Source organism: Muntiacus reevesi, chromosome 13 (assembly GCF_963930625.1).
Source record: "Muntiacus reevesi chromosome 13, mMunRee1.1, whole genome shotgun sequence".
In the NCBI taxonomy this organism is placed as follows: domain Eukaryota; kingdom Metazoa; phylum Chordata; class Mammalia; order Artiodactyla; family Cervidae; genus Muntiacus; species Muntiacus reevesi.
This window is the reverse complement of record NC_089261.1, coordinates 36,914,233-36,940,194: the sequence shown is the minus strand read 5'-3', so window position 1 is coordinate 36,940,194 and position 25,962 is coordinate 36,914,233. Positions and strand designations below refer to the sequence as shown.

The window sequence follows — 25,962 nt, the reverse complement described above, 5'->3', positions numbered from 1 at the left end:
TATGATCAGTTAAGTGATCATGTGTTCCTTTCACAGCTGGTAAAAATAGCACATTCTAGCACCATTAGTTCCATTTCCACTTTTGAGGTGAGAGCAAACTGAAATTCTGTTACCACTTTATCATGAAATTCTCACACAGGATCTGAGATCAGTCTTATAGACAGCTTCCAGCTTTAACACAGGGCCCCTCTCACATATGGAAAATGAATCATCAGGATTAGCTAGAATACAGACTTCTTCAAAAGCAGCTGCAAACCAAGTAACTGTATGGCAGAAGTTAGTATTTTGTGAGTGAAGTCGCTCAGTCGTGTCTGACTTTTTGCGACCCCATGGACTGTATAGTTCATGGAATTCTCCAGGCTACTGGAGTGGGTAGCCTTTCCCTTCTCCAGGGGATCTTCCCAATCCAGGGATCGAACCCAGGTCTCCTGCATTGCAGGTGGACTCTTTACCAGCTAGGCAACGAATTGTCAGTCTCAGAGTGTTCTGATGGCTGTCTCGGGGTTTTTGGTCTGCTACTTCTGCTTCAGGTGCTCCTCCAGTCCTCCACCAGAGCTTCTGTGGCATTCACATGTCAGTGTCCCCTAAACCTGAAGTTTCCATTTCGGCCTGAGCCCATATCCACACAGCCCAATAGCCAATTGCCTATCAGATCCTTCCACCTCAGTGTCATATAAGCATTTCCTTCTTTATTTTCTAAAGGTAGTGACCTCACTGCCCCTTGAATTACCTAAACTAAAAGTCTGAGGTATTGTTGTCTCCTCTATTGCTCCTCATACAACTTGTCCTTAAGCTTGTGGATTCTCATATTTATCTTGAAACCATTTTCTCTCTTTTTTTACTATCACAATTCAGGCCCTCATCCCCTATTGCTTAGTCTACTTCAACAGCGTCCCCAAGCATCTTTCCACTTTACCATCTCTTACCATTCTCCCATCAGCTCTCTTCCTAAAACATCAATCTTAAGGATCATTCCTTTTTTAAAAAACATAGATTATTTTATAATCCATGTATAATTTTGGTTGTTCTTTTTTGTGGCAAGAATACTTAACATGAAATCTACCCTCGTAACAGATTTTTCAGTGTACAGTATAGTATTGCTATCTTTAAGGACAGTGTTGTCATACAGTTCTTAAAAACTGCTAATGACTTCTCCTTGCCCAAAGGATCAGAACCCCATTTTTTAGCGTGGTATGAGTCCCCCCACCCCACAGTCATGTCTTGGGCTGTTTTATCAGCTTTACCTCCAGTCAAGTCCTCCCTGTCTCTGGGCCCATCTACTTTGTACAACTAACTCAGTGTTCAGTTACACCTATGCTTTAATTCAGTGAATCAAAGTATGACCCAAAAGCATACTTTTTGATGCTCTGACCATTAAATACCATGTTGCCATAGCCAAGAATATTCCTACATAATTTTGAAGACTGGCCCCAACATCATATCCTTTGTGAAACCTTCTCTCCTCTCTTATATGAAATAGAATTTGTTTCCTCCTCTTTAAGTAAACCTCTATTATAGGATTTGTCACACTGCACTGTAATTTGTCTACTCCTAAGACCTTTCCTTATTCACATGGGCATCTTCAAGCACCTAGCAGGGTGCCTGGCACAAGTTCACTGCAAAATACAGGCTCAATTATATGTTTGCTGAATGACCAAACATATATTGTGTTGAGTGGATTAAGTGTACTTACCTGTATTGGTGGAGTAATTTTTAAAGTTTTCACTCACTTAGTACTCTAAATTCTTCAAAATGTTCTACTCAATTTTAAATACTCAAATCACAGTGTACAGAAAATGAGCAAGTGATTTGTCCATCATATATAACTAGTTAGCTTTATAATATAAAGCTAGTGATACACAGGTACACGACTCAAGATCTTACGATAACAAGTAAAAAATTTTCAACACCCATTCCTCCTTAGTGTTTTTTAAGATTTTATAATTAAAAAATCAAAAAATAAGTCAGAAGTTGTACCAACTCATGGTAGAGAAGTGAAGCAGTTTTTAGTGACTTAAATAGGCATATTTTGGCTCTTGGGTGATATTTCCATGTATGTATCTAGAAATCCTATTTCTAACACTGATATCTCACTGGACTGAGATAGTACTTGGCTGGAAGTTATTCTTTTCCTTTAAATCAGTTTATCACTAAATGCTTAATATTAAATTATTTAATATTTAAACACTTAAAAGGAGGCCCTTATTTAATTCTAGAAAAACAATATTTCAATTAAAAAATAGAAAATTGAATACCAGATATATTTATTAGTGTAGTATCCATTTTGCTTGCAGACTTGCTTACAGACTGACTTTCAAAAAATGAGGCACCTCCAGAACGCCTTATCCGAGACAAACTCACTTTTACAAACTCGAGATTTATACTGAGTGAGTCTTTTCGACCAGTGACAGAAGTAGGTTCTTCATCTACATTCCCTTAAAAAAAAAAACACGTGAAAACACACACACACACACACACACACACACACACACACACACAAATCCCCAACAACTAGTTACATGAAGTTATTCAATAGGCTATAATACGCTATTAATTAAAATCACTTAAATGAGGTTAAAAATTTAAGCAGAATGACGTAATGAACGTTAGACATTCCTAACAGTAATAGGCTCAAGTTCATAACCATAACTGGTGATTTTTACATCTCAACAAAAACCAGCACCTACATGGAGTATGTCTATTATTTGTCTAAATAAGTTAATAACATTCACTAATACCAACATCCTATGTATTTTTAGTGGTAAATCTGTACTTTAAAATGGCAGTGGAATTTAAGTTCACTAAATAACTAGTCATATTAAAGAGTATCATTTTAAATTAACAAATGTGGTGATGTACAAATTTAAAATTTCAACTATTGACAGAATATAATTTTTTATACAAATAGCAATTTGATGAAACATTTAAACACTTAAGTAACATAAGTAACCTCATATCTGAAGAGATTACACAGTGTATATCACTTATAAAATATTTTGAATTTTAAAATCTTATATGATTTACCTACATTACTTATTTCATATTTCTGTTTATTTAATGTAGAGACAGGATAGATATTATCAAGAAGAAAAATAAAGTTTCTGATCTCATTTTATATCCATTAATTAAAGAAAACATCATTTTTAAAAAGATGAAAACTTGAAAAGATGTGATAAATTTGAAAAAGATGCAAACATGCTAAGTATACCTAATCCTCCTGATCCAGGTGTAAGGCCAGAAACAGCGGTTTTTTGTTTCCCTGCTCCATATGGATGAAATACATAAAGGGAAAAGTCAGACATGCATGCAGTGAAGCTCAGCCCAGAGGAACTGCTGCTGGAACTGGTCAGATCTGACTGACTACTACTATGTCGACTTCTGCCAAGAGGGCTGCCTAATCCTGATGAACCTATAGGGAACACAAGAAACCCAAAATAGAATAAAACACAGAAAGAACTAAAAAAAACTGTCCTTAATATAGTCTCAAGAACCAAACACGATTTGAAAATAAAATGGAAATGGTCAAACATTAACTGATCAGTAGATTTAAATCCTTAACATGAGGGCTTAGATGTATTTTCCAATTAATATACTGTATAAACCAGGGCTGAATATTCTGTTCATTGTTGAAATAATTATTTATACATATGACTGGCCAACTCCAAGGTTTCCTGTTTAATTTCTCCTTTGTTCTACTGGAAGCAGGCAGTTGGAAGAGGTACAAAATAGCTGAGTTTTAAGCAGTGGAGGAGAATGAATTATAAAAAATCCAAATCATACAACTCGAGTCCACATTTCCACAGAAACAGTGGAAACAGAGCTACGTACACAAATGGAGAAAGTTACAGGTCTCCCTCTTAGAAATCAAGAAGGCCTTATTGGCAACATTCACCATGAGTGGAACAAGCTAATTTCAAAGAGTTGTCAAACTCTTTCCTACTTTATAGATTTTATACTCTGTACCTGGAGTGTTTTATTCCAACTGTCTACGTGGCTTACTCATACTTACCACCTTCATGTTTTCACTGAAAATATACTTGTTTGCTTATTATCTATTTCTCCACATTCAATTCATTTCACATTAGCAGGGAATATGCTTGTTAGCTAAGTTCACTACAGTATATCCAGCCCTTAGCACTGATCCAGAACTCAGTCAAGTTCATAAAGACCTTTTCAAAGAATGGATATTGTCATAATCTACATTTCTTATACATTTAGTCTCATCATCATTCCTTCCTGCATGTTTTATTATCATAACATAAGGGGTGCTACTTCACTTTTTCATTTTCTAAAATAAACGTGGGCATAAAAATAGCTGCTTATTTTATATTCTTTTCATTATATATTCCTAGGATAGTGCATATATACTGCTATAATAATTTGTGTTAGTGTATCACATTTTGATATTAAGAAAAAAGTGAATATTCCAATATCTGCTTTAGGGGTAGAACTGTTAAACTGTCTTATTATTAGTTCTCTTATCAGTTCTTTTACATTTTAATTCATTCTGGCCTTTCTTTTTAAAAATGTCCCATAAAATCTTCACATCCTGCATTTGTGACCTCCAGAGTTTTAGGGCAGAAATGACACTGAGTGGAAAATGACTGTCTCATCAGGAAATCATCGGTTCTACTCTAACACCTAAACCTTTCATGAAACGGATGTCTGGATTAAGTAACAATATTTTACCACTAAGATTTTTTTTTATACATATACACACAATTTGATATACTTTTAATTCAGTGTGATAAGAAATCCTTGCAAGATAACACTACAGCTCTTACTTAGCATTTGCAACACTGATCACTCATAACGTAAAAATACAGCATAAAATAAAACATTCAAAAGTACTTGAACACATTATCATTCACACTTCACATTACATGTGATATGCACATGAATGGACAACAAAACGCTGTGCAACTGCCATTCCTTGGGTATAATGAAATACACTCAAAACTTTGATCCACTATAGATTTTGTCTATAAATACCCTAATTCTCAAATATTCTCCTTTTCCAAATGTATTTATTTGGAAATGTTTACTAATTACTATTAAAATAGTACTTGACTTTTTATGCTAATTGAATAAAAGAATGTTTCCACACCTGGTACTCCAGTTTTGCTCGAGGAGGTTTTTGTTCCGCTTGGAGGAGCACTACCTCCAGGGGATAAGGTCTCTGCAGGATATGCAGCCCCTAAAGTCTCCAGTTCTCCTCGGTTTGAAGAAAACACCAAATCCAGGGATGGCAGCTTTAGCATGCATTCTACTCTTGACACTGGTAAACAGCTAAACTTGATCTGTGAGGGCTGAAAAGTACAGAAAGACAAAGAAAAGTTTCTAGGAAGTGAAGTTGCTCAGTCGTGTCCGACTCTTTGCAACCCCATGGACTGTAGCCTACCAGGCTCCTCCGTTCATGGGATTTTCCAGGCAAGGGTCCTGGAGTGGGTTGCCATTTCCTTCTCCAGGGGATCTTCCCGACCCAGGAATCAAACCTGGGTCTCCTGCATTGTGAGCAGGCACTTTACCCTCTAAGCCGCCAGGGAATTAGGTGATTAAAATTTTTTCAGTTGGACTCCAGAAATTACATTCAGTTTCCATTTCAGTCTACATATATCAAATTTATTATTTTGAGTTTAATGCCCTTCCTTTTTCAAACAGACACATATACATTAACCAAAATGCATTAACAAAATCGTATCGCTTTTAAAACTAAATATTTGAGGAATTCTAAACAGTAAATATGTAGGCATTTAGATAATTCAGAACATTAAATTTATGTCCACGTTGTTCATAATCAAATATTTTAAAGCAAGTAATTTCTTTATGCCAAAATTTTAAAAGGCTATTATTGCATTTATAACTGAAGTTTTACAAACTCTCCAGGCCTCACTTATGTTTTCATCAGATCTTCAAAAAAGCTAGTGCAAAACTCCAGAAGATCAGACTGAAATTCTTTTGGCCAAATTGCTTTTGTAGAAATTAATCTGAAGAAATGATCATTAGTGTTTCTTTTATTCTTGAGACTGATCATAAAGTTTTAACTGAAGGTAAACTAAACCTTGAAGTTTGGATACAAGTTAAATCCTCCTTAATAAACAGACTCAATTGGATGCTAATATAACATACCTCATTTTACTGTGCTTTGTAGATGTTGAGTGTTTTTTTTCCTTTTTTTCACAAAATGATAGTTTGTGGCAACTCTCCTTGAGCAAGTCTAATGGTATAGCTCTTCTAGTAGCATTTTTACTGAAGGTAGGTATTGTTTTATTTTAGATATAATACTATTATATACTTAATAGAATATAGGATAGTGTAAACAATTTTTATTTGCACTGGGAAATTTAAAAAAGTAACTTGCTTCACTTCAATATTTGCTTTATTACAGTGGTGGTCTGGAACTTAACCCACAGTATCAGAGGGGAAGCCTATACCCCATACATGATTATATAACCCTTAGAAGAATCTAAAAAAGGTACTATTTTGATTTTATATCTCAGTTTCACTTTATGTCTGCCCACAAATAACCATAATGATAAGAAATACAGATGCCATGATATAATTTTTAAAAGGCATAATGTGCTAAAAAAGAGTTTTAACTTACATATTTTACCTTTGCCACAAAAGAATGAGATCTCAATTTTGAACACTCAAAGATATGAACTTCCTCAGCAGACAAATAAATAACACATAAAATTGTACATATACTTTCAGAGGTTTAGGCAACCTCTAGGCCATCATAGACATACTAGAGATCCATGAACCTTAAGAAAACTTTAAAAGCAATTAATATTGTAAATGTTCAGATAAACTTAAAAAAACATTTTTTCTTTAAAATAAAAAGGAATAGATGAAGTATATTACCTGAACTCGTACATAAACCACAACATCTACAGGGAAGGAAGAGTAAGCAGATGTTGAAGATGATACTAGTGATGTTGTTGATTCTTCCATAGGATCTGGTATTTCAAAATGTCCCATATCTTCATCTTGAGAGCTGACAGCTGTTAAAATATTTAAAGTTTTACTGTTAGGGTAAAGGCAAACTATTTTATTAAAAGATCTTTTTCTCTTTTGCTAGTACTGAGATCAGGGTATGAACGCACAGAAACATTGGCTTCTGTAGCCCATTATTCATTACATCTTTCCCTATTCAAACCTCTTACTCATTTCTTCAAACTCTTGATTCCTGCTGCTGTACCAAACAACATACAAAGAAAATGGTAATTTTGCCATGGTCCTCAAGGAGTGTTTCCAGTCCAAGAGTCACTCTAATATAGGACCTGTTGTTTACTTGCTAAGTCATGTCCAACTTTTGTGAATGCGTGGGCTGCAGCCCGCCAGATTCCACTATCCATGGGATTTCCCAGGAAAGAATACTGTAGTGGGTTGCCATTTGCTTCTTCAAACACAGGATTAAGGATGTTAATTTTGTCATTAAGTAGCTGTAGCCACGGAGGAATCATAAACCCCACCAAGACTAAATGGTATCTCAAGTTCTTTTTCAGTTCTATAATTCCTTTATCACTGAATGTATTATACAGTAATACATAAAAGCATTACAAAATCCTTCTAGTAACAGGACCCCAAAATACATGTGATGGGCAGTTAAGTATTTAAGAGGACACTCACTTGTATAGTTCCTTTCAATTGGTGTAATTGGGATAGTTTCCAGAGCCTTTTCCAGAAAGTCTAATAGGCAGGGACTGATTACCATTTCTTCTGGCAATGACTGAAGTGCTACCCAGGCATATAACTTGGCTGTTTTTACTCCTCCACTTCCTTTTCCTTTGGCTAGAAGATGTACAGATGTGAGATGAATTTAATAGTTTCCAGAAAACATAATTTTGTGAGAAATTAGAATTATATGAGTTTAATCAGGTGAAGTACCTTATACTTAAAACCATACAAGAATGCAATAAAAATAGGTTGATAGAAATCTTATTGTCAGAATACAGAGATGATCAATGATGTATATAAATACAACAGTTACTCCTACTTGCTCTAGGTCACAAATTTTGGTTCGGTTTTTATAATTTATACTTCGCTAACTCTCTCATTAGTATTTTAGCATTTAGTCTCTCATTTACTATTATTTGTCCACTTAAGATATAGAGGACTCTGACTAATGATAATTTGTGGCAAGTGAGGAAAAACATCAGTTTTTACACTTTCTTAGGTTCTTGCTGTTCTTACCTGGTAAATATTTGCATGCCTCCTTACATGGGCTGCATCTCTCCTTCCTTCTACCTGACTAAATATTTCCACATCAACAGAATGATATAACAGCTAAGATTTAGATAACTTTGGCTTAGGTTTCCAAGTCTACCATGTATTAATTTGCAAACCTAGGAAAGAAATTCAACTTTTATAAGCTTTAACTTTCTTCATATATAAAATGGAGATAATACCTGCCCCGTACTTAATGGACATAGATGTGTCTTGTCAATTTAAAAGTGATATAAAAATATTAGGCATTATTATCATGATTACTGGCTACTTTGAAAGATTAATGTATCAAGTTCCATCTCTCAAATAAAGCTTTTTCACTAATTCTTGTCCAACCCAATATAACCATTTTTGGAAATTCTATTATATATATAAGGTATTATTTGTGTGGTATAGTAGCCAGATTCCAAAATAACTTCCAGCGGTCCTTTCCTCCTGGTATTCATGCTCTTGTGTAGTTCCCTCCCACAGTGAATAAGGGTCACCTATATGATCAATAAGATATTGTGGAAATGATGGTATGTGACTTCTGAGACTAAGCCATAGAAGATATTGAAGCTTCAGCCATGTATTCTTTTGGATCACTCCTTTTGAAGGAATGTCAGCTGCCATGTCATGGGAACACTCAAGCAGCCAGTCATGTGGGGAAAGACTAAAGCACCAGCTTGTCAGCCATGTGAATGGGATATGATGGAAGCAGATTTTCCAGACTCAGTCGAGCATTTGGATGACTGTATCCTTACCCAACATCCTGACTGCAACTTCATAGACAACTGTGAAGTTAGATGCACCCAGCCCAACTGCTTCTGAATTTCTGATCCACAGAAACTATGCCTAAGATAATAAGCCACTAAGTTTGGGATAATTTGTTATATAATAATAGATAATAAATATGGTTTAAGTTCAATGTATTATGTATACATAGATCTAAAAAAATAAGTAAAAACTGATATTCTAAGGTAACAGTAATTTGAAAACTAGGCAAAAGGAATTAGCTTACACTTCCATACATGAATTTTGTACAGTCATTATTGGCAAGTCTAAGTCCTTTTTTCTTAAACATGTGAATTTGAAAGTCTTACTAGAGCAAGTAGGTGATGACTTAAAATTAATTTATGAAAAAAGTTAAAGTATATTTTCCTTAAATACCTGAGGGAATAGGTGGGGGTTGGGGAGGAAGTAAGGTGTTAGTCTTGCTCTGGACAGTGCAAGGTAAAGGAGGAGAAGGAGGAGACGTTGCACTATCTTTCATACCATACAGCTTGGACTCTTTAGAGAGTGTTCGTGGCAAGGAAGATCCTCTGGAGGCATTAGGTGATTCGGTCTTTAGAGTCTTGGAATTGTAATGCAACTGTATTGAAACAAATAAACTTCCAAAATTAAAATTATGCACATGAGGAAAACAAAGAAATGTACTAAAATTTGGCAGAAAGAACACTGATCCAGGAACCAGAAGATTTTACAAGTTAGCTTTGTGATTCTAGCAAATTCCTTATTAGCTTTTTTCCACTTTTAAAGTGAAAAGAGATCATCCCAGATACTATTTTAAATTCTTTCTAGCTTAACATTCTAGGAATGTATAATTCTAGAATCTAAAAAAGTTGCAATAGGCAATGTTTTGCAAACATGAATATCAATGTTTAGAAAAGAAAATTAACTTCTTCCTGTCAAAATTTCATGCACATGGGGCAATGTGCAATTTAGAAGGTTTCATGTTCAGAATACAACTACATTAGAGAAAACTTCAGAAAGTCTCATTTTAAGGTAACTAGTGTTGGACAAAACTGAAGTGACTTAGCAGCAGCAGCAGCAGTGAAGGAAGAATATATATGATAGAAAATAAACCTGGCTAATAATAATCTTATTTCTTATCCTAGATATTTAGGTTTTTACCTTTACATCAACTCCAGGAATATAAAATACTGTTGTTTCTAAGTCACTGGGCTTTGTTTGTAGAGATGATGGCACTTTCTTGCCAGTCATTAAATGGGTGGTAGAAGCATAATTAGTTTGAAACTTCTTCTTTTTGGAAGGAGATTCTTGATCTAAACTCCTGGAACTTCTGTCATAACTCCTATAAAAAGAAAAAAATGTTTTTTTTATCTTTTTGAAAGACATTTCTCTTATATTGTTTAAAGTCAAACTTTTGTTAATAAAGTTGAAAAAGTGAGGCTCGTCATTTTCTCTAGCTAAACTGGCTAATCCTTGCATGGATGAGGTTTATGTTGTATGTTCCATAATTATACAGGGCAGTTACCTTTGTCCTTTCCTGAGGTCACAAGTCTTCCAAACGAAGGCTGAACCAAATGAAACTACTCTTTACTTAGGTAAATATAGCTGAATACCAGCAGTTTATTTTGGCTTATTGCAGTTCAACCAAAAATAAACTAACATTCTTTTTATCATCACTATTACACTTTTAAGACTTGAACTAGTTATACTGCCTTTTTATCATCTCATTGTATAAAAATCTTTATTAGACAGTGAGACATTTAAAAATCTTTTATTATAGAAAATCACAACATACAAATGTAAATGGAATATAGAATGAACCCCCATGGGCCCATCTCCCAGCTTCAACAACTGTCAGCATTCTTCTACGTGTTCCACCTGCATTTCCACCCATTTCTTATTCATCCACTAAATTATTAATATTGTTATTTTCACTAATTTTTTTTTTAGATTAGGAAGAAAAAGCAAAACAGAAATTCAAAGAAAAATGAATCTAACTTTAGGCCTGTTCATACAACTATTTTTTCAATGGTGGCAACGTAAAGCTACAGTTACAGCCTGAGCAACATTCCAGTTTACTGAGGCCTCTTTGTTCAGTTGTTTCCCAGTCTTTCTTATTTCTTTATGAATTCATCAAACTCTCAGTAACAAGACACCTTTGAGTATTGCACCGTCCTTTGAAACAGAAATGTGTGTAACAGGATAGGGACTACGTGAGGAATTCATACTTGGAGAATTCCAAAGACAAAAGTGTTCAAATTAACAGATTTGCAGAATCTAAATCAAGTCATCCATTTCTAATCACCAAAAAGTATTATACACTTGCTTAAAGAAATAGAATATTACATAAATGAACAGTCAAACACTCCAACTATGATTAGAAATACTCTTTAAGTCTGTATTTTGGGATGTGGGGAGAAATGTTTGTTATGATTAGTGATATATAAATAGTATTCCTAACAAATGAAGTTATATGTACCCCTTTCTGACCAATATCTTACCTTCTCAAGCTTATATCATCATGTTCTTGTAGAAGGGTGGTTGGGTGGAGCACACATTTTCCACTATCAATTTCAACTCGAATATCAAGTTCAAAGTCAATATTTCTCTCTGTAGCTGTGCCAGTAAGACTTCTGTTGGCTGGGGCTGTTGGCCAGCGTTCTGTAAATAGCTGATGAACAGCAGCAAAGCCTGTTGCTTTTTTACGAGATGTATGTCTAGAGGAAGAACAGCTGGTCATTATATTGTAGTAAAATAGGAAGTTTTCAGCAAACTAGTTTCCAACATGTCATGTGAGCGATGAAAGTGTTAGCTGCTCAACTGTGTCCGACTCTTTGTAGCGTCATGGACTGTAGCCTGCCAGGATCCTCTGTCCATGGGATTCTCCAGGCAAGAATACTGGAGTGCCATCCTCGAGGGGATTTTCCTGACCCAGAGATAGAACCCAGGTCTCCTGCATTGCAGGCAGATTCTTTACTTTTGAGCCAAATAACTTTGGAAATAAAGTCTGTAAATAAATTTTACTACTTTATAAATTCACACATATTACCCAGATAGCTTTTACTTACTGAGGTGTTTCCTGTTTAATGGAGTCACACTTTATTCAACAACTATGTACTGAGGAATTATTATGTGCCAGGCAATGTGCTAAGTACTTGGGACACAGGCACAATCACTGACTAATAAAGAGTCTGAATATCAGAATATGACCTACATTCTACATTTTGGAGATTTCATTTCATAAACTGTAAAATTTAAATGCGACTTTCCAGAATTTATTAAAAAAAAAATAGGGAAAGAAAACAATAATGCCAAATGGAGCTAGATTATATTAATAAATCATGGATATATCTCAGTCTTACTCTGGCTAGGCACAGTAAGATTTATTTGTTTTTCTGTAAACATTAACAGTCATAAAATGTTTTAAGTTCAGCTCTAGGGTACTGCCTAAGGATCTTAAAACAAAAATGCTACTACTCACGAGGGTTTCCTGTAAATATAAAACCTTTCCCTCTCATGGTCGTCATCCTTTTCATCTTTCTCAGAATCTTCACTGGTAGAAGACAAACTGTCATCCCGTCGACCCTCTTCAGACTGAAAAGAAATGCCTGGTGAAAAGCCTCCTGGAGTTTTGGGAGAACTGAACACGGAATATGATCCTTCACTATTTGATGAGTAATGGGAAGGACCTTCAATGGTTACTGACAAGAGGTCCAACTCTGTCTCCTCTGGAAACTGAATGTAAAGAGAGAAAACATGAAACAGGTTCATATTACAAACCTCTTTTCAAGTTAAAAAAGGAAAAGAAAAAATACATGTTTAAGCATTTAAAATCTCAAAATTGGATTTCCTCACTCGGAACTGAAAAGTCAGCTCTGTGAACGTATGAAATGGCACATAAAACAAGGAAAGAAGAAGTTCAAACCACAGGAAAGTCATAGCACTGACACACTAAAAATCAGAGTGAAGTTTTACTTTATGTAAGCACACAGCATCACATGAATTAGTACATACCGTAATTCTTTAAAGAACAGTTAGTCATGGAATGGAGACAAGAGTAAACAATGTGATCCACTTTAAATTAGAAGGTCAAGAGAGCAGTTAGTGATGGAAGAGCATGCAGGTGTTAGCACAGAATGCACTTTGTGCTTCTAGAATACTTTTTGTGGATACATCTTTTTAAAATGGGCCCTAAAGGGCTGAAGAAAGATGTGTAGATAGTTACATAATTAAGCATGTCAGCCAATCAAATGTAAGAATCCTATATTTTAAGGTGAATAGTTTGTATAAATATAATGTTGTTCCCTGAGGACTGTACTATGAGGCCATTTCATTTAAATAGGCAAAAAAACAAAAACAAAAAACCTTCTATGTCCTAATTTTGATTCCAAGTTTTGAGAGTTGCTTACATACCCTTTGAGAATGTGACAAGCCTTTGAAATGTATAATGTGCAAGGTAAATTTATTGATACTACAATTAGATGCATAGTGAAATCCTATAATCAAAATTTCAAACATTTGCAGAATCTAGATCTTCTTTATAGCTTTTCTTCAAAACATCATTTAGTAAGTTATATTTTATAAGAAAATCTTTGATTCTTTAAAGCTGTGCTAAGAGTTTATATAGATAAACATCCCTTTGTTTTATATTTATTTTCTATTTAACCGGTTTCCCTTGTAGTTCAGCTGGTAAAGAATCTGCCTGCAATGTGGGAGACCTAGGTTCAGTCCCTGGGTGGGGAAGATCCCCTGGAGAAGGGAAAGGCTACTGACTCTAGTATTCTGGCCTGGAGAATTTCATGGACTGTATAATCATGGGGTTGCAAAGAGTTGGACACAACTGAGCTTCTTAACTTTCACTTTCTGTTTAACCATGCTTAATGATCTCCTTTGTAACTTATTATTTTCATATACAATTTTTCATAAACAGCATATACAATTTAGAAACAGGATTTGAATCAGTTGAAATATTAATGCCTTTAAGAATAAATCAGTCATTTCACAGTATATACATATATCAAATAATTATGCTATACACTTGAAAATAATGTTACATGTCAATTTTCTTGATTTAAAAAATGTTGGACAGGTGAAAAAATCAATTAGTAGAATCTATTCAATTCACTATAAATGATTTATTTCCAGGTTCAGTTTTATAAAAAAGGACATGTCTGTCAAGCTTACTCTGTTACAACCAAATAATTCTAAAACAATTCAGCTTGACTAAATTCAGTGGAACTATGGGATAGATATTGAGGCTATCTTAAAAGAGTGGGGGAAGTGAAACAAAACAAATGTGGAGTAAGTTCCAGTTTTTAAATGTAACTTGGTGGAAAATTTCTAGACAAAGATTTATATACCTACTATACAAACAATTTTAAAATTAAATTTTACTCTTACAACTATATTTAGGGAAAACATATGGTTTATAAAGGTATTAACTTATAAATGATTGTGTAGCCCATTTTCCATACTACTTTGAACATAATTTTTAATAGATTACATTTATAAATGCTTTTTTATATCAGTGACTCAATAAATAACATTCAATGATTAATTTGTTATTCCGAGATAGGTTTGATTCTAGTTTGAATTAGGTAAAAGTCATTTTTTTAAAAGTTGATTCTTTTTACAGATGAATGTAGGGAAAAAGAGATTCACTTAGAGATTAGCAAATAACTAATATATGGCAGTTTTTGGTTTATGATTTCATTAATTTGGTACACTGATTTAGTCTTTTAATTTTTAAGATTAAATAATTACTATTATAAGTATAGAACCAAAATATATTCATGCAAGAGTTTATGAAATATACATGATAAAAAAAGAATTCAACCAATCATTTTAAAGCTTTATGTAAAATATTTTCAAGATCTGAGTTTAGTATGAAATGAGAAGAAGACATTTTGAAAGCAGATTTTCAGAGTGGTTAATTAATTTTAAAGGAAAACTTATGTTGTTCTTAAAAAGTACCTGAAAATACCCTTCCCCAGGACAGCTGGATTGTGGTGCACTTCCCCATACTGTTTTTTTCAACTTAATTAAAATAATAAGAAAATTTATAAAAATTTATGAAAAATAAAAAACCAATGTTTTAAAAGTAAACAGAAAAAAGAACAAACACTTTAACATAAATTTTAACATGTTATGGTTAAATTATAGTATAACTTTGAAACTGACTTTTTAACTACTAGTTTCTGATATTATTTCTATATATTCTGAGCTAAAGTACATAAACAATAAAATAAATTAAATAAAAACACGTACATTTACATTTGGGTAAACTACCTAGTTTAATGTGGAACTGAACCTGAAAGAAATTATTCAACAAAACGTTTCTAGCTATGAGCAAGCGGTAGGAGCCTGTTCTGTGCACAAACACTAGCACTTGCGGTGTGGCTCAGAGGACAGCATCCGGGCAGTGCCCTGTTGGCAAAGCACGGACACCTTACCCATCACAATCTGTACTTCCACTTGTAGGAGTCAGTACTCCTAAACTGAGTAGCTCATATAATTTAGTGACTACTAAAGATTCTTTAGCACTGTGTATCACCAGCAAATAGTCTCTCTCTTACTGTATCTTGGATATTGAAAGTGACTCTGGGTCCAGGAGATGCTGCATCCACACGAATTTCTGGGAGCTCCTCAGTTTCTCCTACTCGAGAACTGTAAGTAAAATATAAGGTTATTAAACATTAATATTCTTAAAACCCTGGACTTTTATAAAAGTCTGATTAATAACATTAACACTTTATTTCTAAATATTTACTTTATCCAAGGATTGAACTTTTGGAACTCCTTTATGTTTAGCATCGCATAAAACAAAATTCATTGCTTTAATTAACACAAGATTTTCTAAAACCAAACCTTGTAAAAAACAGTTTATACTTATTGTATAGTGTTTTAAGGTTTCTTTTTTTTTTTTAGTTTGTGTGTGTGTGTGTGTGATGTGGACTAACATCTTTATTGCATTTGTTACAATATTGCTTCTGTTGATTTAGGTTTTGTTTTTCTGGCTATGAGGCATGTGGGATCTTAGTTCCCTGACCAGGGATCAAATCCCCCTGCATTGGAAGGCAAAGTCTTAACCACTGGACCACCAGGAAGTCCCAACAGTGTTCTTTTACTAGTAAAACTATATTTTTCTGTATATTTTTCTATAATATATAAAAGTTACATTTTTCCATATGTTAAAGGTTTTTTTCCAAGAACCTTTTCTACAGTGACAAATTTAAAGCTACAGTTACTAATATGCAAATATTCATTTCTTTGGATGGTCTGTAAGTTTAAACATAAATTTGTCTAAATGGCAATGTACTTCATTACTAAAAAGTACACAATGACTTTTACAATATAAAAGTGTATTTTAAATGAGACAGAATTCCTCAAACTTCTTACATTGACAGCATCCATTTGCTACCTTAATTTTGCAATCTGCCCAATTAGAACACAATAAATAAGTAGTGAACTTTGGCAAAAGTCAGCAATTTTATTATTTGTTTCACTGATTGAAATATATTACCTTGTCCTTTCCATTCGCTTAAGAGGTGGTCTTCCAGAAGCTGAAATGCTCTTCGACCTGCTGTAACTTGGTTTGTAACCCAAACCCCACTTATCCTTTAGAGAAGCAGCCTAATGAAAGGGGAAAGAAATAAGGTGACTTTTAACTGTTATAATATCTGACTTCAGATAAAATTTTCTGCTAGTTAACAAGTTAGTCTCCTTCAGATCAATAACAAGTTATCTTAAATTGTGACTTTAAATGTCACTTAACAGAGATGGATCAAAGTGCAGCAGGAATCAGCTACTCTTTAGCCCACACATCAGTTCCTCTAACAAGGAATATAGGAGCCACTAGCTGACCTGAGAGGAAAGATTGGGAGCAAGGCTGAGAGGTACAGAAATCAGGGGGAAAAAAAGAAAACAGTAAGAGAAGAAAATGAGAATTGAAAAACTCTGGGAGAAAGGTGAAGAAGAGAGTGACACTAATCATTTTAAGTACTACCCCACCAAGAGAACTCTTAATTACAGAAAAGGAAAGCAAGTGGCAACTGAACACCCTCCTTGTCTCTAAATCCTTCTTCTTCAAATTTGTAGTTTGGAGAGATTGGATATTAAAAAGTCTAATAATGGAGATAAGAAAGCAAGAGGATTAAAAGGGAATTGACAAATTTGACAAATGTTAAGAACACAGATGTAATTTCAATAATTTCCCTAATCCTCTCTACCTAGTTTTATTTTTTAAAGTTTATTGCCAAGTATAAACTAACATAAATAGTATGCAAGCAATATTAACACTATGTCACATGACTGTGAAGTACATAGTGCCATAAATTTTAAAGTTCTATATTACCCATCATCATTGTCCATTTAGTACCATCAGAAGCCAGTGATGGATATTAAGCTGAATTTTACCCCTAATTTAAATAATTTAGAACAGTTTTCAAATGAGGTTGTCTGGGACTCTGGTAGTGACCAAGGAAAGACAGCTCAAGCCAATGAACTAAGGATCCCTGAAGCCTTCCCTCCTTCCTCTAACCTCAGCAGCTCTGATTTAATCAGTTCTTATGTATTGGGGTGGTACCCAAAACCTTACTCTGGTTAGAAAAATGGAGGGTTCCACTGACTATATTTTAAAATATTAGTTTTTCCACTAAGAAGACCACCTTGACCCAAAGCGACTTACCTCTACTTGAATAAGTTTTATAATTATTTTCTACTATATTTATTTCAGTTGTTCAGCAACTAGGTTAAATCCCAGAATGTGGTAGATGGTAGGGTCAAAGATAAATAACTTGTCTTTTAAGAGACTCAAACCCTAGTAAGGGCAACTAAACATGCAAATAATAAAGGTAAGAATAAAGTGCCGAGAGTATGTAGTGGCTAAGAGTAAGTCAGCTGTGGAAAATGGGATGGGGTAGAGTGGACATTTCAAGAGATTTCACATTTGACTTAGAGTTAAAAAAGAGAGTATGACTTTATGACAGGCAAGCAAAACACAGTGGCTAAGGGCATAACCTATAGAATCCCACTGTTTGGGTTTGAGTCTTGGCTCCATTGGGATTACTGGCTGTGTAACCTTGGTGAAATTACTTGAGTTCTCTATGCCTCAGTTTCCTCAACTTTAAAATGGGGAAAATATTCAATGATACAAGCGAACACACAGGGTTGTTATAAAGATTTAATGGGTTGTTAAGTGTAAAGTGCTTTAAACAGTGCTTAGTTCATAGTAGACATGAGATATAAAAACCAAGTGTTATCACCAGCAATGGACAAGGAAAGAGAACAACATAAGTATCATCATAACTTTCATAAAATAAAAGCATTTTTTAAATAGTATAATTTAATAAAATCCTCTTTGTTTACTCACTCGCATACTGGACCTCCGTAACTTTTTACGAACATCTCTTCTAATATCATTCACAGCAACAGATTCTAACTGTTGATAACGTTGAATTTCCTGGTTTATAGTTCCTTCACTTGCACCTAATTTTCTGGATGCAAAACAAATATGGCAGTTAGTGTAAAGAGTTAACAAAGAAAGAATGAGTTTTACTTGCTCCTTTTTGATTCTTTAACTTATCAGAATATCAAAGATTATGTATGGTCAGGCCAAAATCCCCCATAATGTTAATACCCATACCTGGCAAACTGTTAAAAAAAAAAAAAAAAGGAAAAGCTGTTTTTAATGTTTTAGGAAATGGTTCTTAATCTGTTTCTACATCAACCAGTCTCTTTAATAATCTTAGGAAAGCTATGGAACCGCTCTGCAGAATAATATCTGTATGTAAAATTTTATGTATAACTTTAAGTTTCAGAAAAGATTTTAGAGGAGGAAGTATACATTGCTACAAGTCATTTTTTCCCCTCATTACAAAACTCAAACTGTAATATAAGTCAACAAGAAAATATGAATCATTGTAACTGATTTTACAGAAAAGTTTTCAGAGAATAACTTTCACTATATATTGCAGACATTTCTGTTAAATCCATGAATACAAAAAACCCCCACAAATACCGGTGTACAAAGATTAGAAAGGCTGAAGTATGACTACCACTTTGGGGGGAAACAAAATTATGACATTTGGCAAGAAGAATATTTAGCCTTTACAGAACAAGTATGACCTAGCCAGTATTATATAGTAAGCAACAGATAAAAAAATTAGTACCACCTACTCCCTGCTCTTGACTTGCCCTAGACTCACTTCAGTTTTAGTGACCTGCTAAAACAGGCAAACAAAAAAAAGTATGAAGTTTGAATTCAGACAAAGACAAGTTCAAATTCTGATTTTTAAATCTCCCTGAGCCAATTTTCTTATCTATAAAGTTTGGATAATGCCATCTAATCTTGCAGAAATGTTGTGAGGATTAAATTGAGATAACATGCCAGATTCACAATAAGTACTTAATAAATTCTAAACTAGCTTCCTCTCTTCAAACATTCGCATTCCAAAAATATTGCTAGCAAAACACTCACACATATATACATACGTAAAGATACATGTAAATAGACATGTAGAGATGCATATATGCGACATAAAGTCAGACTTAAAATGCTCAGAAATGGGGAGCTGTGATAAGCACTAGACTAATGTTTTCAGCTTTATTACTAATGAATGTATGACCTCAGACAAATTACCAAACTTCTCTGGATCTTGGTGATCTCATTAATAAAGGGGGTTGTATTAGCCCCAATCAAGTTCCCTTCTCATTTAAAATCTCATGGTTCTATTATTAGGGAATATTATACTGAGTTAAAAATCATTATACATACTTAAGATCATCTATTACTTTGGCCTGTTCATTCAATTCTCGGATATCTACTATACGCTTCATAATTTTTCTTCCTCTGAGTTCTCCTGGCTGGCTACCAGATGCTCCTTGTCTTCGATAATCTATAGCTTCCTAAAAAATCAAAAGCATGTCTGTCAGTAACACCCCCAGGTCACAAAGCAAATCTTATCTTATCACAGAAATAGCACCTTAAATCAAAAGAAGCATGCAGGAATCAAAGCCATCTATGTTAAGTAAGATGATTGGAATTCTCCAGTGATTCAAACCCCTTCATTTTCATAAGGAATCCAGTGGCTACCTACATTTCCCCATGAGTGAGCTCTGCATGCTTTCAAATGGGACTGGCTAGACTGAGGGGAGGCCCACACCTCTGGGTCACATAGGTACTCTGCAGGAACAGAATAGCGCTGATGTGGGGGCCTGAGGCCTAGTAGATGATTTACAAGTCGCTGCCCAAAGGTGAGCTTGTGGCCATCTCCACTTACTGCACTTCCATCTGAACTCTAAACAATAAACAGTAACGTTAACTTTTTCAATAAAATTTTTTTTGCAAGAATAAAACTAATAGATGATACAGTAGTAAAAAGAGGTTTCAGATTTTTAAAAAAATTAATACTGGAATGAAAGCAGAGAGAAACTTTCTTTTTAACTAATAAATAATAATTACTGGTCAAATAATCTGATACTACAGAATATGAACAGTATACATGGAAATACACACTTTTAAAATATATTTTGTGCATGCACTTTGCTTTTGACTTTCATTTTTTAAAATCATTATTGAGATATAATTCACATGCCATAAAAGTCACCCATTTAAAATGTATAGTGCAGTGGTTTTTAGAATATTCATAAAACTGTGCAACCATCAGATTTTCACACCTCCCAAACAAAACCTTATAACATTAGCAGTCTCTTCCCATCCCCTCTCCCAAACGCCCTCAACTCTCCCAGGCCTAGGCAACTACTAATCTACTTTCTCTCTCCAGATTTGCTTGCTCTTTGCTTTTATTGTTAATGTGTAATCTGTAGGTTAAGGCACAAGCTGGCTGACAGTCATTATGAAACAAGCAATTCAATTAAAAGACAATATTATGAAATTTAAAAATAATTATATAAATGTAGGTACAAAGAACCACCACTCCCTTTCTCCCTTCACAATTAGCAACTATAATAAGTAACAATGATTTAATAATATCTCTTTCACTGGGTAAAAGCCAGTCCTGAAAATGGCTAACAGTGAATTTACTTACAGTATGGATAGTGGGAGACATAGTATCAACTTCATCCTCATCTGACAAGTCAGCTATATTCACTGAATTTAGATCAGCAATGTCATCTATGTCTTCTTCTCCTGTCAGGGTTGTAAGGGTGTTACCCAGAGCATTCAGTCTTTTTCCAATGTTAGGATCCATGTGGACATCAATCCCACACATTTTCCACAGTACGTTGAGTGTCCAGGTTCCAGCACTACTGCTTTCTGTTTAAATAAAGAAGAGGCATTTTTGGTAAGTCTTAAGTATAGAAATTTAAATAATTCTATAGTCAAGGAATAAAATGGATGATGGCCCTGTGTAATAATTAGTATCTCTCACAGTTCTGTCAGAAAGATGAGACTATGGGACTGATTTGCCTATTGTATAGTATGTGATTACTGTTTCCTCTCTGCCGCACTTTACTTTCCCCACATGACCTATGAATGCCCTCCTCCTCAAGCCCCACATTCATCTACCTTCCTGTGTCTGTAGGAGGATATGCATGAACCTCCCTCATTCAGTTCAGTTGCTCATTTGTGTTCGACTCTGAGACCCCATGAATCACAGCACGCCAGGCCTCCCTGTCCATCACCAACTCCCAGAGTTTACTCAAACTCATATCCATCGAGTTGGTGATGCCATCCAGCCATCTCATCCTCTGTCGTCCCCTTCTTCTCCTGACCCCAATCCCTCCCAGCAAAAAGGTCTTTTCTAATGAGTCAACTTCTAATGAGTCAACTCTTCGCATGAGGTGGCCAAAGTATTGGAGTTTCAGCTTCAGCATCAGTCCTTCCAATGAACACCCAGGACTGATCTCCTTCAGGATGGACTTGTTGAATCTCCTTGCAGTCCAAGGGACTCTCAAGAGTTTTCTCCAACACCACAGTTCAAAAGCATCAATTGTTTGGCACTCAGCTTTCTTCACAGTTCAACTCTCACATCCATACATGACTACTGGAAAAACCATAGCCTTGACTAGACGAACCTTTGTTGGCAAAGTAATGTCTCTGCTTTTTAATATGCTATCTAGGTTGGTCATAACTTTCCTTCCAAGGAGTAAGCGTCTTTGAATTTCATGGCTGCAATCGCCATCTGCAGTGATTTTGGAGCCCCAAAAAATAAAAGTCAGACACTGCTTCCACTGTTTCCCCATCTATTTCCCATGAAGTGATGGGACCAGATGCCATGATCCTAGTTTTCTGAATGTTGAGCTTTAAGTCAACTTTTTCACTCTCCTCTTTCATTTTCATCAAGAGGCTTTTTAGACCCTCTTCACTTTCTGCCATAAGGGTGGTGTCATCTGTATATCTGAGGTTATTGGTATTTCTCCCAGCAATCTTGATTCCACCTTGTGTTTCTTCCAGCTCAGCATTTTGCATGGAGACAATATACAGCCTTGACATATTCCTTTTCCTATTTGGAACCAGTCTGTTGTTCCATGTCCAGTTCTAACTGTTGCTTCCTGACCTGCATACAGGTTTCTCAAGAGGCAGCTCAGGTGGTCTGGTATTCCCACCTCTTTCAGAATTTTCCACAGTTTATTGTGATCCACACAGTCAAAGGCTTTGGCATAGTCAATAAAGCAGAAATAGATGTTTTTCTGGAACTCTTGCTTTTTTGAAGATCCAGCGGATGTTGGCAATTTGATCTCTGGTTCCTCTGCCTTTTCTAAAACCAGCTTGAACATCTGGAAGGTCACGGTTCACGTATTGCTGAAACCTGGCTTGGAGAATTTTGAGCATTACTTTACTAGTGTGTGAGATGAGTGCAATTGTGCGGTAGTTTGAGCATTCTTTGGGATTGCCTTTCTTGGGACTGCAATGAAAACTGACCATTTCCAGTCCTGTGGCCACTGCTGAATTTTTGAAATTTGCTGGCATATTGAGTGTAGCACTTTCACAGCATCATCTTTCATGATTTGAAATAGCTCAACTGGAATTCCATCACCTGCAGTAGCTTTGTTCGTAGTGATGCTTCCTAAGGCCCACTTGACTTTGTATTCCAGCATGTCTGGATCTAGGTGAGTGATCATACCATCGTGGTTATCTGGGTCATGAAGATCTTTTTTGTATAGTTCTTTTGTGTATTCTTGCCACCTCTTCTTAATATCTTTTGCTTCTGTTAGGTCCATACCATTTCTGCCCTTTATTGTGTACATTTGCATGAAATGTTCCCTTGGTATCTCTAATTTTCTTGAAGAGATTTCTAGTCTTTCCCAATCTGTTGTTTTCCTCTATTTCTTTGCATTGATTGCTGAGGAAGGCTTTCTTATCTCTCCTTGCTATTCTTTGGAACTCTGCATTTAAATGGGAATATCTTTCCTTTTCTCCTTTGCTTTTTGCTTCTCTTCTTTTCACAGCTATTTGTAAGGCCTCCTCAGACAACCATTTTGCCTTTTTGCATTTCGTTTCCATGGGGATGGTCTTGATCCCTGTCTACTGTACAATGTCATGAACTTCCATCCATAGTTCATCAGGCACTCTATCAGATCTAGTCCCTTAAATCTATTTCTCACTTCCACTGTATAGTCATAAGGGATTTGATTTAGGTCATACCTGAATGGTCTTGTGGTTTTCCCTACTTTCTTCAATTTAAGTCTGAATTTGGCAATAAGGAGTTCATGATATGAGCCACAGTCAGCTCCCGGTCTTGTTTTTGCTGACTATATAGAGCTTCTCCATCTTTTGCTGCAAAGAATATAATCAATCTGATTTCGGTGTTGACCATCTGGTGATGTCCATGTGTAGAGTCTTCTCTTGTGTTGCTGGAAGGGGGTGTTTGCTATGACCAGTGCATTCTCTTGGCAAAACTCTATTAGCCTTTGCCCTGCTTCATTCCGTACTCCCAAGGTCAAATTTGCCTGTTACTCCAGGTGTTTCCTGATTTCCTACTTTTGCATTCCAGTCCCCTCTAATGAAAAGGACATCTCTTTGGGGTTTTAGTTCTAAAAGGTCTTGTAGGTCTTCATAGAACCGTTCAACTTCAGCTTCTTCAGCATTACTGGTTGGGGCACAGGCTTGGGATTACTGTGATACTGAATGGTTTGCTTTGGTAACGAACAGAGATCATTCTGTATTTTTTGAGATTGCATCCAAGGACTGCATTTCATTTTGTTGACCATGATGGCTACTCCATTTCTTCTAAGGATATCTGCCCAGAGTAGTAGATATAATGGTCATCTGAGTAGAATTAACTAGATAATCAGTGTAAGTAAGGGTCAAAGTTGGAAAACAAAGAATCCTCTCTTGGACTTGAGAAAATACGGTCCCTCTCTAGTAACTGAGGGTGGGGAAATGAGGTTCATGAGCTGTTGGCAGCTGTGTTTCATGCCACGTGTAAGGACGTCAGCAGTAAGAAAAAGTGGGCAGCCAGAATGAAGAAAAGAGAAGAGCTGGAAAGAGCTCTGGTGACAGCTGGAATCTTGTTTCTAGACTATCCTGAATTGACCTGCTTCCTTCTCTTCAGTGAGACAGCCATTCTTAAGTTTAACTGTGATCTGCAAATAATTCTTTTGATAAGTTCCTGCTTTTGGTTAAGCTAGTTTGAGTGTGTTGTTTTCACTAAAAAGTGGGTGTCCCAACAAAGACTTTTATGTGCTCTTCCTCCCATTATGTATGTTTACTTCAGTTATCACATTTTTCTTCTAACATTATTGCTGGAAATTTCCTAACCTTTCAGTCAGTGGGGACTTCAGGCCTTGCTATTTTCTGAGACAATTTACTTAGGATGGGCACGTGGACTACGTTTGGGAGGATAAGAGGGAATAATAAGGAGAAAAGGAAATCTACTAATCTTAATCAGTTTCTACTGCTCCTCAACATTTGAAGAGTTCTTAAATAAATATCTCTTGCTTACCCTAATTTTATACCAGGCAAAATAATAAAAATTAACAGTATGCTCTTATCTTAGAGACAAAATAGGTTATTACTTCTATAGTATTTCCTCAACATTTGAAGAGCTCTTAAATAAATCTCTCTCGCTTACCCTAATTTTATACTAGGCAAAATAGTAAAAATTTACACTATGCTACTATCTCAGAGACAAGACAGGTTATTACTTCTAGAGTATTTCCTAGCCAGTTTCCCAGATTTTTCTCCTAACTAACCCATGAAAGTATCCCTTTGACACTGCCACCTCTGCTTTCTTGCTCAAAAATATTCAGTGCTATTCTCACTGCCCACCAGATCAAGTCCAAACTCCTTATTTTGGGATTTAAGATTTTTCCCATCTTATTTTCACATAACTATTCCAGCATTCGGACAACGCTAACTAGAACCTGTGTTCTGACAAAACAGGTATTTTTCTCTCTGCCTGAATTTTCCCTATTGATATTTTCTGTTTTTGCCTAAGAAACAGTTTTATCCATCTTTCAAGTCCCTGTTTAAATGCTAGTTCTTCCATAAAGCTTTCTCTCCTCCTAGTATCCTTTTTAATTTAGAAACTTTATCTGCCTCCTATAAATTTCAATAGCAGTTGGAATTTTATATCAATATTTTATTGAGCTTATCACTTATTACAGTTTATAGTTGTACTGCAGAGCCATAACTACACTATTATAATTTAAATTTATAGAGTAGAAAGTATATCTTATTCATCTTTGTCTTTACCAAAACATTTTGTAGTTATGTTATACACTGGTGGTGTCTAATTAATTGATAAATAAATAAAAATATACTAATATTATTGCAAAATAGTTTTTAAAAATTAGAGAATAACAGAGTGAGTTTTAGTTAAAAGTTCCTCTAATACAAAGACAGGAAAAATAGATTTTAAAAAGCAGAATTCTATCTGATACATATAGCAAAAGTAATACCAAATGTGAACTTACCAGCAGCTGCTTGTCCTGTGGTCCTGGAACATACTTCATAGGTACCATCTGGAACTACACCTGCACAAAAATCATCCCCAAAATAATCTTTAACAAAATTATGCTTGTGGATAAATATTATAC

General features: G+C 35.1%; 1 protein-coding gene across 4 annotated transcripts in view; it reads right to left on the bottom strand.

Moving 5' to 3' along the window:
* The window catches only part of BLTP1 (bridge-like lipid transfer protein family member 1), a 215,994-nt gene that overhangs the window by 19,017 nt on the left and 171,015 nt on the right, over positions 1 to 25,962 (bottom strand). For 2 of the 4 annotated variants that reach the window (XM_065903724.1, XM_065903725.1), the window contains 17 exons: positions 25,840 to 25,899; positions 21,009 to 21,235; positions 20,058 to 20,258; positions 19,736 to 19,866; positions 18,332 to 18,455; positions 16,484 to 16,593; positions 15,537 to 15,627; positions 14,935 to 14,997; positions 12,443 to 12,696; positions 11,463 to 11,678; positions 10,123 to 10,303; positions 9,379 to 9,580; positions 7,633 to 7,794; positions 6,865 to 7,004; positions 5,108 to 5,309; positions 3,209 to 3,409; positions 2,256 to 2,435 (listed from right to left, as the gene is read on the bottom strand). In XM_065903724.1, coding sequence (XP_065759796.1) covers positions 2,256 to 2,435; positions 3,209 to 3,409; positions 5,108 to 5,309; positions 6,865 to 7,004; positions 7,633 to 7,794; positions 9,379 to 9,580; positions 10,123 to 10,303; positions 11,463 to 11,678; positions 12,443 to 12,696; positions 14,935 to 14,997; positions 15,537 to 15,627; positions 16,484 to 16,593; positions 18,332 to 18,455; positions 19,736 to 19,866; positions 20,058 to 20,258; positions 21,009 to 21,235; positions 25,840 to 25,899 — 2,745 coding nt within the window. The remainder of the gene's footprint in view (positions 1 to 2,255; positions 2,436 to 3,208; positions 3,410 to 5,107; positions 5,310 to 6,864; positions 7,005 to 7,632; positions 7,795 to 9,378; positions 9,581 to 10,122; positions 10,304 to 11,462; positions 11,679 to 12,442; positions 12,697 to 14,934; positions 14,998 to 15,536; positions 15,628 to 16,483; positions 16,594 to 18,331; positions 18,456 to 19,735; positions 19,867 to 20,057; positions 20,259 to 21,008; positions 21,236 to 25,839; positions 25,900 to 25,962) is intronic. The other 2 variants (XM_065903726.1, XM_065903727.1) reach the window with 2 other exon arrangements.